Genomic DNA, 18,259 nt, shown 5'->3' on the forward strand with positions numbered 1-18,259 from the left:
TTACAGATTACTAGGTAATTCATTGTAGTATACTTTCAAGACATATACAAAGGACACAATATCAAAAAAAGTAATATATGTTAAGCACAATAAACTTGTGGAATTCAGTTTATAAATAGCAATGAAAACTAATGCCAGTAATTACAGTGTACAGTAATTGCATTTTAATGACACAAAGAGCAAACATAACCTTTATATATTATAGTACCGTGTACATAATAAAGCATCATTATACCACTGCAGCACAAAAATGACACTATTATTCACTAACACTAACAGTAACAACTGAATGTCACTATAATAAAACATGTCCTGTACAGTACAATATTTGTTTCTATAGCTACCGATGTGTACTTTGTAATAAATTTTAATCAAAAAAACTCCTCAAGCTACAAACATTAAATTTACGCTTTATTGGATAAACTAAATAAAAAATATGATTGTTCTTTGAAATAAAACATTTAGGCGAAAGTCTAATATTCAACTTAATAATAAGAATTTATATCTCACTACTAATACTATATTAATATCCCATTATTATTACAAGTAACTTACAAAGTCATAATTTATTCATAAAACAGAACGAATTAAAATCATAGACGAAAAACAAATCAATTAAAAAATAGTTGATAAAATTGATATGACATTATTATTTAGATTATAAATTACTTATTAATTATTGAAGGTAATATTTTTAGTGTAAATCACATTTGTACCAGTTTTTTAGTTTAGAAACACCAACAGTACAGATATTTATATATTGAAAATACAAAAAAAAATTGTTGCAGATATGAAAACCAGAAATACAAATATATATGCCTTGTGAGGAATGGAGTCTGAGATTACATTTTTTATTATCATTGGCCCTGTTTCTGCTGCATATCATCAATATATGGTATAAAAATACTGTAATAATTATAGTATATATAATTCGATGACCCGTTTCTGCTGAAACTACTTTGTGAGAGAACTGAACAAATATATGGTATTTGAAGGCAGCGGAAATGGTGCAAGAAATGTATGGTATATATTGGAATATACCATATAATATCCACAAAAGATCGAGATAAATATATGGTGTGTAAATATATATATATATATAAAATTTCAGTATATCACCGGGCGGTTTAGAATTAATGTTCTGTGCCTGATGTGTTTACTACACTGATGAAGGGCTAGTGTTGCCTGAAAGCTCTGCTAACTTTTCTGGCTGTTTTACTTTATCGTATTGATTTAGCTTTTCGCTTTTTTTTTTGTATCTCCATTGAGATCCAGCCACTGATACCCACAACATTGTCATTTTTTCAGTAATTTGCCTTTGGATTTATATATACATATATATTAATTATACAGATATTGCCTGCTTAGAGGTTAAATATAAGATTTGACATCCCCGAGGGAATTATATCAGGCCCGTAACTAGGAGGGGATCGGGGGAATCGTACGATCACCCCGCCGAACAGAGAGTTCCGCTTCTCCTCCTACTTTTATTTTGCTGGGCATATACTATACTATGATTGTTTACTAGGCTAGTCAGGCCTTAATAAATTTAATTAATTTACATCAACATTCATTTATAAACAAAAGAAATACGAATATATTTTACAAGTACCGTAGGTCTATATGTCGGTAGTGTACAAGACGCACTTTTGACACGCAAATTTGACCTCTAAATTTTGGGTGCGTCTTTTCCTCACGGACTCAACAACTAGCTAGGAGGGGTACGTACCTACCTAGGCTAGACTATTATTAAAATAGTGTACTACTCTGCAATCTAGGCCTAGCTAGTTACTCTAGCCTGTCTAATCACGGTTGTGGTAAAAAGTTTATTGAATTTTTAATTAAGGTATATTGTCATCCTATGTATTAATTATTATATTTACAGTTACTTGCATGAGATATACTACCCAGGCCTAGTTAAACTCTCTGAACTCGTGCGCGCGTTGTGTATTTCTAGCAGCATGCAGCAGCACAGAGAGCAACACAGCCAATACTAACAAAAACACATTTATGGAAGAGTCCATTAATTACGGTGGTGTCACATTTTAATTACACAATAATTATAACTTGATCACGGTGGTTTATTTTATTACATCTCTATGTCAACAATCACATATTTTTATAATCATGTAGCCTAGGCAGTATAGTTCGTATGTCAAGCGACATCTAAAAGAGCGTGTTTTAGTGTGTTAAGAAGCTTCCCCTAATCTCATATTGTATATGGCCAACAGTGATGCTGGCCAGGCAAGGAGCACATGATAGTGTTCTCCTCTCCTCTCATCATACAGACCAAAGAACTTATAACACAAGAATCTCCTGTTCGTCCGAAGCGCGTAACAATTTCGAAAGGCATTGTGGGATAGAATAGAGCTATGGGTGGCGCCATTGTGAGCCATGGAGTAGGGCGCCCGCATCAAATTAGGAAGTCAAAATCATAGAGGGGATCTGCTAATACTAGGGGGGGGGGGGGGGTCGAGTAATTGACTGAGGAGTAGGGCGCCCGCATCAAATTAGAAAGTCAAAACCATAGAGGGGATCTGCTAATACTCTATGGGGGTAGAGTAATTGACTTCCTAGTTTGGAGGGGGCGCTTCTCCATGCTGTGAAATGGCGTCGCCCAGTTTGACCTTTTAACCCTGTACTTCCGATACTGTGTTTTGAATGCAAATTGAAGAACAGGAGATTCTTGTGTTATAAGTTCTTTGATACAGACTACAGTATTAGCCTCTGCTGTATGCATGCATATGGAAATAGGCAAGATTTTCATATACCGTGCATGATATTCCTGGTTCAATAATTATCAGCCATAAAAACTGAACCTCAGTTGGATTGATTTTATATAATGGTCATACACACAATAACAAGGTATAGCCTATATTTAAATAATATGAAATTAAAGTCACTTAAATAGACATAGGCTAGCCCTACCACACACAGTGCATGGTAACATGTGGGGAATTCCCTTTTCAATTTCATTGAACGTTCACTTGAAGTAGAGACTGATTACGATGTAATAAAGGCAATTAAATAAATAGTGAAGAAATTACACCAAATTATATAGTTCAGAAACACAAGAGAATAGCCGGAAATGCGACTTGCGTCCATCTAGAGAAAAAAAAATTCAAGGGTATGTATGGTTCCACTAAACAACTTAAACGATCCACCCCGCCGTCAAACCTGGTTACGGCCCTGTATATTTGGCTGGATCTCAATGGAGATACAAAAAAAAAAAGCGAAAAGCTGAATCAAACGAAGTAAATGTTAATACTGTATTCCCAACAGTTTGTTTTCAAATCAGGTGTTGTTAATCATTTATCAATAACTTCTTCAATTAAATATACGGTAGTGTTTTTGGAAAAAAGCACTGTTGATGCACAATTTCTGGAGCGGACATTTTTAAATGGGGAAGTGCTAAAATATTACAGTAATAGTCTTTCAAAAATAGGCATAAAAATTCCTGCAATATTAGGAAATTGTCCCTTGCATTGCTAGTTGTTTTGTAAATAAATTGCAACAGTATAATCAATTCAAGTTTTATAATCTTTTCTGTTTTCGAATACTAGTAAAAAAAGAACTTTTAAAAATGTCCACCTTTTTTACGACACAAAAACATTCTTTATTCAGTATGTATCCTTTACCCTGCTTTTCTATATGCAGTGTTTTACATACTATACTAAGCGTTTTGTTTTAAATTTATTTTCATAATTATCACTGAAGTGTATGTTTTTGTAATGGTCTGTAGAGTAAATATTCATATGGTCCTATTAGGAATTATGATAACAACTAGTTAACAAGGTTGTAGTTGGACGATCAATATAATTTTGAATTAAATGTATTCATTACATATTAACAATTTAAATCTTTATTTTATTACAAATTATAATATTTAAATATGATGCATTATATAATTAATATCATTTTTACTTATTAATATTAATTGTATTAAACATTGATGGATGGATGTTTTGTTTTGGTCTCAGTCTGTGCAGCAGTGTTTTAACTGTTGAGAAAAGCAAATCTCATGAGAAAACAGGTGTTTTCCATCATCAAAATATATATATATAGCTATAGCTTTGTCATTGCAATGCTAATGGAATAAATAAATGATATGAACATGTAATGCACATAATATTAATACTACTACTATAGAGGGTTTATTACTCTTTTTATAGTGGACCATGAGCAGGTCATCATCACAAATTTCTTGGATAAATTATAGCAAAATTTATTACCGCTATTAGTTTTGTATTGAATAAAAATCAGATTTCAATATTATCACAAAACAAAATCTTAACATTTTGTAAAGAATCTCAAACATGTAGTAGGAAAGCTTAGGTCCTAAGTTACAAAATATTTCAGAATACTTTTAAATCTTGGCAACAGATGTAGATTTAGTTTATAGTTTCCCAATATTCATTAAAACATTCATATTGTTTATAATTTACAAATTGATTCCCAACTATAATTATGCAATTTCGTGAGTAATTTATATTTTAATAAATAAGCCAATCAGACTACATGATGTATATGATGAACGACTATTATATTACTGCAATTTCTTTTTGTATTTATGTTATCTTAACAAGTCAATCATCAAATAAATCATTATTGAGTAAATCAATTTTAAGCTAGAAAACTCATTAATTATAAACCTACCTTTAACACCATCATCGCTATCACAAGAAGTAACATCATTTGACCAATTTCCTTGTGCACTCAATTTGTCAAGAGGACTAGTAAGAGATACAGCAGACACCGCTTCTATAGGGCACACCCTATCCTCTGGAAATGTTCCATAAGACAGCTGTTGAGTGACCTCATTTTCAATTTCAGGTACCTCATCTTTCATTATTACAAGTTTTGGTGGGTTGTGTTTTACTGGTGTTATTAATTGTTTTGTTAATTGTTCTGGTGGCATAAGATCACAAACACCATGATGTTGGTCTTCTTCAGTTGCACCATAAGATGATCTTCGACTTCCACAACCACCTACCTCTCCATCCATTGGTAAAAGTTGTTCATCTAAATTGTCCCTTTGAAAAGAATTTCCCATGGTTAGTTATGTAGACCTACATATGATTGCAGTGTACAGAAATAAATGAGAGTAGTTTGATCGCTCAATATATAGAGAATCATATCGCCATGGGCATAATGTATGCACTCAGCATATTCCATTTTTCTCAATCCTAGAAGGAAACAGTATTTTGATTATTTATATACTGACAACTTATACAAAGCTACAAGTACAGTTGCCTATTATAGGATAGTACACATATGTTCATATAAATATAAACAATTTAAAAGAAAAAAATGTTGAATAAATTTTCAGTTTAAAAAATGAATATAAATTAATCTATCTATAAATTAAATAATATAAATGCTTTCAATTCCTTTTACTTACAGTTTCTTGTTAAAACTAATGGGCAAAAATAATGTTGTAGAGGCACCAATGCCTATAACAGACCCAAAGTTTGTTTTATATTATGAATCAAACATTTAAACTGAAATTACTTATTAGGTTATATGCATTATCATGCATATAACCTCTTGATTCTGTCAGGATCTTTATTTATTTATTTATTTATTTATTCTTTCCTTAGCACTATTTTGTCCGTCAATTATCTTGATATCAGTTTCATCTAGCTAAGTCAATTTTTCACAGTATATTCCTTATGGCCAGGAATCGATGTGGTTATGTTTTCATGGTGCGCAATCAAAAATTACGCGGTCTACGCGCGATTTAACGAAATCACGTTTGTAATCATATCTTCACAAGCATGAATCACAATTAAACAAAATGTGGTACTCATAAAGGTCAGGTCATATTTCATTATATGGCAATACAATTACGTGCGTAGCGTATATAACGCTTGTGTACATGCGCTTAAAATGTTCAAAATTTATTTTCGATGAAATTAGAGTACGTTTCAGGCAATTTTAAGCGTTTAAAAAATTGCCATGAGTGCGCAGATTTTTGCACGCGCATTTCTGTTTTACAACCTTTCTTTAATAATATCATCATATTTGATTCACATTTCAACTCGAAATTGCGTTACACGAGCACGTCAAAAGTGACAGGCTACGCATGTATAAGTTAACACAATGATGAAAATATAGATCGTCCGAATGCTGGGGAACATGCCTACTTTTTATTTCATTTTCTTGAAGTGTATGTATCATTATGATTTATTATCAAATTAAGAGAACAAAAGTTGATTAAGTCATCAATAATTGCATATTAAATTTTTTTAAATTAATTTCGACAATCAAACAAATTATGACATTTTCTTAGGCCGAAATAACAAACTTAACATTAACTTTCTTTCTTAAGAAGTTCATATATTAAAGTTAAAAGTATATAGTTGGACAGTGCATCATTTTTTAAAATTTTTAAAGATGTCATCATAGTAAAAAATTACAATTCATTTCGGTATGTAATAATCTATCTGCACCAAAGTGGCTACTGAATAGTAAATACACGGAGGAATCTTTCTACAACTTTTAGTCAGTTGTGTGGTCTGTGCTCGTGTCTATGGCATTCAAGGTACCGAGATCAAGGCTCACTGAAACGAAATAAGATTTTTTTTTATTATTCGTATTGTTTCTTCAATTTTATTTCTTAGTGTATAGATTATACACATGATTTATAATGAAATCTAGATAAAAAGTAACTTATGTCTTTATTATTATGTAACAAATGTGGTTTATGACATTATACGCAGAGGGATCTTTGATCGGATTGTGATACCGGCTATTATATTTGCGATAGCAAGATCCTATCATATATTGTAAATAATTAAAGATTCTGAGAAAATCAATCAATATCTTTTACAAATCAATTATCTTTATTTACATCAATGCATATAACCTATAATTTGTCATAGTGACGAATTAAATCTAGTTACTAATTAGTATTGGAGGCTGACATCTTCACTGGAAATTATGTATTTCCAGTGAAGCTGGTGCACATGATCTTTAAACTGTATTTGGCATAGTTAATGGTATAGTTGTGACGTCACTGAAATTATTATCATCATTTTTATAGTATTCCATCAGTCATCAGTTTAGCTGTATCATCCCCTGTCGGATGTAGCCCTCCTCATGCTTCTGCCAATCCCATCTGTTCTGTGCTATCCTCGCCCATGTGATGATGCCTGCATACTTTGTAATGTCGTCCCTCCATCGCCGTTTCTGCCTTCCCCTTTTTCTTGTGCCGATTCTTGGTTGCCAGTCTGTCATACGTTTTGTCCACCTGTTGTCATCCCTTCTTGCAAGGTGTCCCGCCCAACGCCATTTTGCTTCTTTTATTTTGTTCATTATATCTTTGGCTTTAGTCAATTTCCTTATTACTGTGTTTCTGATTTTGTCCCTAATTGTCACTCCAAGCATCTGCCTTTCCATAGCTCTTTGTGCAGTGGTTAGTTTTTGTTCCAAAAATTTTGTTGTTGTCCATGTTTCACAGCCATAAGTCATTGTAGGGAGTACACACTGGTTGAAAACTCTTCTCCTGTGAACTATTGGGATTTTCTTTTCGCAAAGGATTTCTCTAAATCTGCCAAAGCAGCTCCATCCCGCCTTAATTCTTATGAGAATTTCGTCTCTTGTGTTGTCAGCCATTTTCACTGTTTGGCCCAGGTACTTGTAGCTATCAACTTGTTTGATCCTATCATTTTCAATTTCTATGGACTCATTGTTATGGAAGTTTGTCATGTACTTCGTGTATTTTCAAACCAATCTTCTTGCTTTCTCTGTTCAGATCATTTAACTGTTCCTCCATGTCTTTGACTGTTTCGGTTGTCAAAGCAACGTCATCTGCAAATCTAAGGTCAGTTAAACTCTCTCCATCAATGTTGACGCCATGTCTTTCCAGGTTCAATTGTTTGAAAATTTCTTCCTCTATGGTTGTGGTGAATATTTTTGGTGATATTGTGTCCCCTTGTCTGACACCTCTGTTTATGTGGATGAGTTTAGATACATCTTTGTCAAGGTGTATTGTTGCAGTGGCATCTGTATAAATGTCTTCAATTATCTGAACATAGCCTTCATTTACTCCAGTTTTCCTCAGGGCTCTAAACAGATCAGCATGTTCTACTGAGTCGAATGTCTTCTCGTAGTCTATGAAGCCTACGCATAGATGCAGTTGGTATTCATTTGACTTCTCTATTAATTGGTTTAAAGAATGTAGATGGTCTGTTGTTGAGAATCCCTGCCTGAATCCAGCCTGCTCTCTTGGTTGGTTTTCATCGAGGATTAGTTTTAGTCTGTTTTGAATTATCTTTGTGAATATCTTTGAGTATCAAACAATAGTTTACCTCCGCGTAATAGACTACACAAACCAATAGTGGTGTTGGTAGGTTGAATGATAGCTTACCTGGATGAACAACCCTCCCTCCTCCTCACTTGACAAACGTCTCGTGGAATGTTGAGGTATGCATGGGCATTACCACTGTAATGTTGGAGGGGAGTTCAGGTAAGATTTTTACTTTTTGGGTTATGTTCTCCCGGTTCTTCCAGGTAAGCTAATCATGTAATAGACAACAAAAATTATATTATTTTCAGATCTGATACTAAGTGTTAAAAGATAGGAGACAATTTTCAAAAAGCCGGCGAGCAGCATTAAGTTAAAGTAACAAGTAAACTGAAATTGCATTTTATCGAGAACTACTAGTCCAAAAAACTTCATTTTTATACAGATTGTTAGTCAACTGACACTATTGTTAATTGAAGCTGGTTACATATTATACCAAACTTGTATGTACACATGGTTGTAGTGAAATTAGCCTAATCACACGCAGCATTAAGAATAAGACACAAAAATTTAACCCAAAAAAAATTTCAAATACAAGTACAACATTCTGATACTGTAGGGTTAAATTGGATATTTAAAAACCTCTTGATACTGTAGCAGGAGACCATGGGTTAAATTGGATATTTAAAAACCTCTTGATACTGTAGCAGGAGACCATGGGTTAAATTGGATGTTTAACAACCTCTTGATACTGTAGCAGGATACCATAGGTTAAATTGGATGTTTAACAACCTCTTGATACTGTAGCAGGATACCATAGGTTAAATTGGATGTTTAACAACCTCTTGATACTGTAGCAGGATACCATAGGTTAAATTGGATGTTTAACAACCTCTTGATACTGTAGCAGGATACCATAGGTTAAATTGGATGTTTAACAACCTCTTGATACTGTAATGATTTTGGGGTTGAAGAAATATATAGAGGGCGGCAGATGGAGGCAGAGTTAGGCAGGAAGAGAAGCAGAGAACGGACGTGAGAAAAAGGGCAGAGAGGGATTGGAGAAGGAAGGCAATGGAGGGTGAACTCGAGCTGCGTTAAAAAGGAGGGAGAGATTGGAGCTGCAAAAGCGGAGAACCAGGGAGAAGACGTGTTAAATAATTAGAGACATTAGAGGAATTGGAAAACAAAGTGTAGAGAAGATTAGAGAAAAGAGAAAGAGGAAATTAGAGTTGAATAATAAAAGGAGAGTTAAGACACAGTAAGTAAAGTTAGCTGGAGGGTACAGCCTACCGGTTGTGTTACTGTTGGAGACATAGTGAGCCGGAGGTTGCACCTACTGGTTGTATCACTATTTGAGACATAGTGAGCCGGAGGTTGCACCTACTGGTTGTATTACTATTTGAGACATAGCTGAGCCGGAGGTTTGAGATACAGTTAGCCAGTGGTACACCCTGTGGTTGTGATACTGCTTTGCTGGTTGATACACCTATTAGCCAGTGGTTAATACTACTGGTGGTTACCCTGTTAGCCAGTACGTGGTTACGCCATTTGTTGGTGGTTACATTGCTGTTGGAGGTTACGCCATTGTTGGTGGTTACATTGCTGTTGGAGGTTACGCCATTGTTGGTGGTTACATTGCTGTTGGAGGTTACGCCATTGTTGGTGGTTAGGCTGCTGTTGGAGGTGATGCCATTGTTAAAGGTTACGCCATTGTTGGAGGTTACACTGCTGTTGGAGGTTACGCCATTGTGGTGGTTACGCTGTTGTTGGAGGTTACGCCGTTTCTGTTGGTTACGCTGTTGTTTCAAGTCCGGCGTAAGATCAACACTAATCTAAATTAATTATTTTAATCAGTTGTCACTTATAATTTGGAATCATAGAAAGAATAAAGGAGACCACTGCACATGTTGTAATTGTAATTGATTTATCTCTTTTGTTTGAGTGTATAACAGTACCGCAGACCCCTCCCCCCAAAAGGGAACGAACCTGGAAGAACACGGAGATTTTCGTTACAATACTGTAGCAGGAGACCATGGATTAAATTGGATGTTTAACAACCTCTTGATACTGTAGCAGGAGACCATGTCTGTGAAGTTGGTTACTAGTTCCTAGTTCCTTATTCAAATTCAATTAAAGGGACAGTCACGTCACAAATATTTTTAAAAACAGATTTTAATACGTAATAATTGTCTAATTGAGTTGTTATTGCATCAACATGTTAGCCTTGACCTCCTCTACTTCTTCCGGTCAAAGTTCATTAACATTTATTAATTTACACCCTCTACGGCGAATAAGTAACTAGCTTTTACGAACGTTATAACACTTGACCTACTTCCTTTTTTCAAAATATTTTGGTATAGATCGATGACCCTTGACCTACTCTAGCATTTTCCACCCTAGTTCCGCGAACTTTTTTGCATCTACGCCCTCTACAGCGAATAAGTAACTGGCTTTACGAACATTATAACACTTGACCTGCTAAATTTTTTCAAAATATTTTGGTATGAATCGATCACCCTTGACCTACTCTACCATTTGCCACTCCAGTTCCGCGAACTTTTTTGCATCTACGCCCTCTACGGCGAATAAGTAACTGGCTTTACGAACGTTATAACACTTGACCTACTTAATTTTTTCAAAATGTTTTGGTATGGATCGATCACCCTTGACCTACTTTACCATTTGCCACCCCAGTTCCGCGAACTTTTTTGCATCTTCGCCCTCTACGGCGAATAAGTAACTGGCTTTACGAACGTTGTAACACTTGACCTACTTAATTTTTTCAAAATATTTTGGTATGAATCGATCACCCTTGACCTACTCTATCATTTGCCACCCCAGTTCCGCGAACTTTTTTGCATCTACGCCCTCTACGGCGAATAAATAACTGACTTTTACGAACGTTATAACACTTGACCTACTTAAATTTTTCAAAATGTTTTGGTATGGATCGATCATCCTTGATCTACTTTACCATTTGCCACCTCAGTTCCGCGAACTTTTTTGCATCTACGCCCTCTACGGCGAATAAAGGCCAACTCAGACAGCGTCGTACGACGAGGCCCGACGAGACGTCTTGTCTGGACCCGTCTTTCCAAAGTCCTACCGACAGATAATCGTGCCAACGCTCCGCGACGGCTCAACTCAGACAGCCCGACGACCCCCGACGCGACTATATTGCCTGCGCTTCTGATTGGTTGAATTCAAGATTACGCAACAAACCATGCAACGCGTACGCACGACGTACGTACGTACATTCGTATGATTTGTAAACACGGAAGTAATAGTAAGTTTCATTGATTAATAATAAACCGATAAATCCGTTTGTTTTTTACCTAATAAAAATAACAACAAAATTTAAGCTTATATTTTGTTGAATAATTGAGACTAGGCATATGGGATCCATGTCAGTACAGAGTTGGTAGGCCCATGTATGCCCCTAGCCAGGCCTTTTAGTAGGCCTATTAGTTTAGTATCTAAATATGTGGTCACTTAGGTTAGGGCCCAAGGCCTAGGTAGTTAGTAGAAACTTAGGCTAGACCCAGATCCTTTATCTAGGCATAGTAGTACATACAGAATAGGAAGTCTAATATGATACAGGGTAGAGTCACATGTCGATCGGTTCAATTGCTTTCATTTTTTAATTACTAGGCCAATACATAATCTTGGAATTTTTATGTAGGCCTAAATTAGGCTAAGCTAGGCATTCATTTATTTAGAGTATCTATACAATTCAAGTTAAATATATAATATTGAACAAAATTCAATAAAAAATTGTGTTCATATATATCATTTAAAATGTCCGATTGATAAGCATTGTTGAGATGTAATGACCAGATAGATATACCTTTTTTTTTATTATTAATATTAACAAATTATGTACAAAAAGTAAGTGGTTCCATATCGTCTTCATACCTCACATTAAATTAACACTGTGGCAATGCGCCATACCAACTTTTTGGACATGTTAGCCTAAAATTCAACTCATTAACTAGTGATACAAATAACAAACACATAACTAAATTATTTAAATTAAACATAATTTTATTACACTTTTATTTATTTACTACATGTATTTGTTATTACATATTAAATCACAACATACATCAGATTATATTTATGAAACAAAATGTAACCATTTAATTAACTTAATGTTATATAATGTTTTTATGGGACAAAATCAATACATATCTTTAAATAATATAAATTGATGGCAGCAACAATTATTGAATTACTGAGATATGTTTTCTGAATTCCTAGATTTACTGAATAATGAAATTTCTTAAAAATGTTGTTTTAAATATACAGTATTTACATCATGGTGTCAAATAAACGCAAATCATGTGCTGCTTTACTGCTGTTGCTTTTAAAAAGAAGGCGGCGAAGACGAAGCAGCAGAATATGGTGTAAGCCCTGGATTCTCAAAAGACAGCAACAAGGAGCATATGGAAATTTGATTCAAGAACTGCGGCTCCAGGACCAGGAATCCTACAGAAATTTTCTAAGGATGGATACTGGCACATTTGACAACCTCCTGAGTTTGGTCAAGCCCATTATAAAGAAGCAAAACACCAACTGGCGCCAGAGTATTTCTCCAGGAGAAAGATTAGCGATTACGCTTCGTTTTATTGCAACTGGTGAGTAAACATGTTCAAATCATCAAAAACCCAAATTTATTCTATCCCTTATCCTTTCTCAGGTTTTTCAAGTATACTAACAATCTGATCACCTGTAGTTGCAAATAACCATTCATTTGTCAAACAAATTGTTAATTTCAGGTGAAACATACAAAAGTCTGTCTTACCAATACAGAGTTGGGGCCACAACAATTGGTGAAATTGTACCAGACACATGTAATGCAATATACTCTGTTTTGAAAGAACAATACATGAAGGTAAATTACTGTGTATTCTAGGCTATAAATTTAATTTGTTATCCACTAGGAAACTGTAGTGTAAATGGAAAAATAAGTGAGGATTTGACTGGCTAGACAGTACATTTTGATATTATATATATTATTTGAAGCTAATCTAGATCTTTTATCTTTACTTCAAAAATATCATTTTGGATTTTGTTCATCAGAACTGCTTTGGTTTTTTTATTTTGTATTTGTTTAAGTTCTGATGTAACATACTGACCAAAAAGTAAATCGGCATCTGTTTCTTCGCTTACGTTTGAAGGAGATTCTAATATTGTTGTAAGATTACGAATCAAATTCAATTCTTCATTGTCTCTCTCTCTTTTTGTTGGTTTTGTTGAACTTTTTTTTGTCTTGACATCATTTTCTTCGCTCATGTTGGATACATCATCATCGTGATCTGCCTCTAATCCTAAATCTGACAACTGTTAAAAAAAAGCAATGATCAGTCAGTTAGGTATGATGTATTATTATTATTTTTATTAGAAAGTTTATCATATTTTTATATTCATATTTACAGACGCCATCAACATCTGAAGAATGGATGGGAATCGCGAAAGAGTTCCAAATGAAATGGAATTTCCCCAATTGTTTGGGTGCACTAGATGGAAAACATGTCAGTATTCGGCCACCACCCAATTCAGGCTCTGAATATTTTAATTACAAAAATTCATTCAGCCTGGTACTGATGGCCCTTGTAGATTCATCATATAAATTTTTATATGTCGACTTCGGTACAAATGGACGTGTATCCGACGGTGGGGTGTTCTCAAAATGCTCATTGGATAAGGGCCTTAAGAACAAAGCAATTGGAGTACCAACCCCGAGTCCATTGCCTGGAACAAATACGACAGTTCCATATATGATAGTAGCAGACGATGCATTCCCATTGCGGGAGGACATTATGAAGCCACATCCTCTAAGGCATTTAACAAAACAACAAAGAGTATTCAATTATCGTCTGTCAAGAGCTAGGAGGGTTTCTGAGAATGCTTTTGGGATCTTTGCAAATAGATTTGGTGTATTCTTGACGACGATCAAAATACTGCCGGAACACCTTCAACCGTTAGTGTTGGCATGTGCTGCTTTGCACAACATGCTAAGAAGCAATAGTGCCTACAATCCACCAGGTTTTGTTGACCTGGAAAATGGGGCGCACAATGTTGTTGAAGGACAGTGGCGACAGCAACCATCCATGGTGCCTGTTCAACTTGATAGGCACAACAATTTTACATCTGCTGCCAAGCAACAGCGAGAAATATTAACAACATACTTTTCATCAAAAGAAGGATCCATTGAATGGCAAGACCAAATGATTTAGATACACAGTATACTGTATACGTGCTACATAAATTCCAACTATTATGCTTCCTTTTATTTTCGCAATTTGTTTTACAGTATTCTCATTGAGGACTCTACTTTATACAACCATCTTTAGGCTATAGTATTACTTACATCTAATGTGGACTGAGACGCCCTCTGCTTAATGTATGGAGTAAGCCAGTCACATCGCTCCAGCACCCATTGCTGCCTAGCTGTTCTTTTCCTGGCAGCACTCCCACTAGGCAGGCTCTTTCTGTAACGCATAAATTGGGTCCTCAGGGAATTTATATGTTTTTTGATCTCAATGTCTATTAAAATACAAATATATATATATATAATTAAATCATAATATATTAATAATCTATATAATCACAATCCATTTTTACCATTTATTTTACATTTACTTGGAATATATACTGTGTATATGATATATGATATTGATACAAATATTAATAATTAAATTACATTATATTTTATACAATTTATTTTACCTTTACTTGGAATGTATACTGTGTATATAATATAAATACAATTATTAATAATAAAATTATATCATATTTTACTGTTTATTTAATGTTTACATTTACTTGGAATATATACTGTGTATATGATATATGATATTGATACAAATATTAATAATTAAATTACATTATATTTTATACAATTTATTTTACCTTTACTTGGAATGTATACTGTGTATATGATATATGATATTGATACAAATATTAATAATTAAATTACATTATATTTTATACAATTTATTTTACCTTTACTTGGAATGTATACTGTGTATATGATATATGATATTGATACAAATATTAATAATTAAATTACATTATATTTTATACAATTTATTTTACCTTTACTTGGAATGTATACTGTGTATATAATATAAATACAATTATTAATAATAAAATTATATCATATTTTACTGTTTATTTAATGTTTACATTTACTTGGAATATATACTGTGTATATGATATATGATATTGATACAAATATTAATAATTAAATTACATTATATTTTATACAATTTATTTTACCTTTACTTGGAATATATACTGTGTATATGATATATGATATTGATACAAATACAGTGAAAAATTTCATTTTAAAATTTTGTTTACTAATACTGTATTGCTAATCAAACTGATTTTTGAGACGAGAAACATATAATACAGTAGTTTTGTATTATATTTTTTACTACAAAATTTTAGAAATGTGTAGCAATAAAATTGTTTTGTATATCTTTTTTCTATGCTACACTGGCAAAATTATTCCCTGAAATATTAATAATTAAATTACATTATATTTTTTACAATTTATTTTACCTTTACTTGGAATGTATACTGTGTATATAATATAAATACAATTATTAATAATAAAATTATATCATATTTTACTGTTTATTTAATGTTTACATTTACTTGGAATATATACTGTGTAGCCTACTAGGCCTATATGAATATGATATTGATACAAATAATAAATATTAATAATTAAATTACCTATATAGGGCCTATAATTAATAATAGTATTAGGCTAGCCTAGTAGTAAATATTTATTATTTTAGGCCTAGCCTAGGAGGGGCCTTATTTAGGCCTAGGCCTAGGCTAGGCTAGGCCTATGGGCTATCCTAGGCTATTATTTGTTGGACTTACCACTTTTTCCTAATATTACGGCGAATTCTTCTACTTTTTTTTGCCTAAGCTGTCGATTGCTATACTCTTTGGAGGTAGTGTCATAAAGACAAATTTCATTCCTCCAAAGGTCAATAAGGCAAGACTCGGCCTCTTCTGACCATAAATCTTCTGCACCACCACCACTGCTGACCGCCATGCTGATGATGGAAATAATCCCCGCGAAGAAGCATACTTCGCGCTCTTCGATAAAAACTTTTCCCTCGTGACCTGCCGTCATAATTTAAACGCCTGTGATTGGTCAATATCCAACAAACGAGTCGTCCCGTCGGGTGAAAATTAAACATGTTTAATATGCTCACGACGACCTAAAACTACCCCCGACGCTATCTCACGACGACCCGTCTCGTCTGGATTCAACTCAGACAGCACGGACGAGTCCAGTCCAGACAAGACGTCTCGTCGGGCCTCGTCGTACGACGCTGTCTGAGTTGGCCTTAAGTAACTGGCTTTACGAACCTTATAACACTTGACCTGCTTAATTGTTTCAAAATATTTAGGTATAAATCGATCACCCTAGACCTACTCTACTAATTGCCACCCCAGTTCCGCAAACTTTTTTGCGTCTACGCCCTCTACGACGAATAAGTAACTGGCTTTACAAACGTTATAACACCTGACCTACTTAATTTTTTCAAAATGTTTTGGTATGGATCGATCACCCTTGACCTACTTTACCATTTGCCACCCCATTTCCGCGAACTTTTTGGCATCTACGCCCTCTACGGCGAATAAGTAACTGGCTTTACGAACGTTATAACACTTGACCTACTTATTTTTTTCAAAATATTTTGGTATGGATCGATTACCCTTGACCTACTCTACCATTTGCCACCCCAGTTCCGCGAACTTTTTTGCATCTACGCCCCCTCTACGGCGAATAAGTAACTGGCTTTACGAACGTTATAACACTTGACCTACTTAATTTTTTCAAAATATTTTGGTATGGATCGATCACCCTTGACCTACTTTAACATTTGCCACCCCAGTTCCGCAAACTTTTTTGTGTCTACGCCCTCTACGGCGAATAAGTAACTGGCTTTTACGAACGTTATAACACTTGACCTACTTAATTTTTTGAAAATATTTTGGTATGAATCGATCACCCTTGACCTACTTTAACATTTGCCACACCAGTTCCGCAAACTTTTTGGCATCTACGCCCTCTACGGCGAATAAGTAACTGGCTTTTACGAACGTTATAACACTTGACCTACTTAATTTTTTTGGGGGGTGGCAAGTGGTAAAGTAGGTCAAGGGTGATCGATCCATGTTATCCGGGTCCCAAAATGATCTGTGAAATAACACACGACGTAAATGCACTTGTTGGTGTCTCAGTATCTGACTATTTAATCGTAACTCAAATCAAATTACATCTGGGTTTATACTTTAAAGTATACACATCAACTTAACTTAACTGATAGATGGTACCCTTGAGACATGCATACCCTAAACAGCCTACTGACCTCTGTTACCATAGCAACATTCCAGTTTCAGTAGCATACCCCTGTATATCTTGTACTCTATTAACAAGGTCACTAACTCAGTGCAGGGGGATATGGGACTATCATATACCTATGCTTATAATATTATAATAATGTATGTTTACAGTTCCAAAAGTTACTAGTTAACATAGAGAATTACAATACGTTATAGTCCCTATCATAGGATATGTATAATTAATAATCATTTATCCTATTATAATGATTCAGGTTATACATTAAACCATTCTATTCTACATCTATAAACGATAATAAAAGATTAAATTAATACTTGTCTAAGTAGACAAAAGTATTTCATTTATACATAAAAGTATATAAAGTCTAAAATAATGAAAAGAAATGTACTCACCTGTGAAATAACACACGACGTAAATGCACTTGTTGGTGTCTCAGTATCTGACTATTTAATGATAAGTCAAATTCCTGAGACCCAACCTTAGATGCAAAGGAGGTCATGTGATACTCCACAGGTATTTTTTATAGGGGTCTAATTTCTGTGCTGCTTACACTCATACCAGAACATTTTGAAAGAATTAAGTAGGTCAAGTGTTATAACGTTCGTAAA

At 34.2% G+C, this 18,259-nt stretch overlaps 3 protein-coding genes across 3 annotated transcripts in view; 1 reads left to right on the plus strand and 2 right to left on the minus strand.

Moving 5' to 3' along the window:
- LOC144844456 (phospholipase D1-like) overlaps positions 1-18,259 on the minus strand; it is a 72,450-nt gene that overhangs the window by 46,615 nt on the left and 7,576 nt on the right. The window contains exon 2 of the mRNA XM_078701392.1: positions 4,657-5,033. Within this exon, the coding sequence (XP_078557518.1) occupies positions 4,657-5,005 (349 nt within the window). The 5' untranslated portion in view covers positions 5,006-5,033. The remainder of the gene's footprint in view (positions 1-4,656; positions 5,034-18,259) is intronic.
- LOC144844575 (tuftelin-interacting protein 11-like) overlaps positions 1-18,259 on the plus strand; it is a 120,225-nt gene that overhangs the window by 8,985 nt on the left and 92,981 nt on the right. The gene's annotated exons all lie outside the window — the stretch shown is intronic.
- LOC144852729 (uncharacterized) lies at positions 12,724-16,331 on the minus strand. The gene is made up of 5 exons (XM_078710692.1): positions 16,154-16,331; positions 14,625-14,800; positions 13,390-13,594; positions 13,056-13,119; positions 12,724-12,885 (listed from the first exon to the last, which is right to left on the minus strand). Exons 1-5 carry the CDS (start codon positions 16,329-16,331, stop codon positions 12,858-12,860), a joined length of 651 nt encoding a protein of 216 aa, XP_078566818.1. The 3' UTR covers positions 12,724-12,857.

Source organism: Antedon bifida, chromosome 1 (genome assembly GCF_963402885.1).
Source record: "Antedon bifida chromosome 1, ecAntBifi1.1, whole genome shotgun sequence".
NCBI classification, from domain to species: domain Eukaryota; kingdom Metazoa; phylum Echinodermata; class Crinoidea; order Comatulida; family Antedonidae; genus Antedon; species Antedon bifida.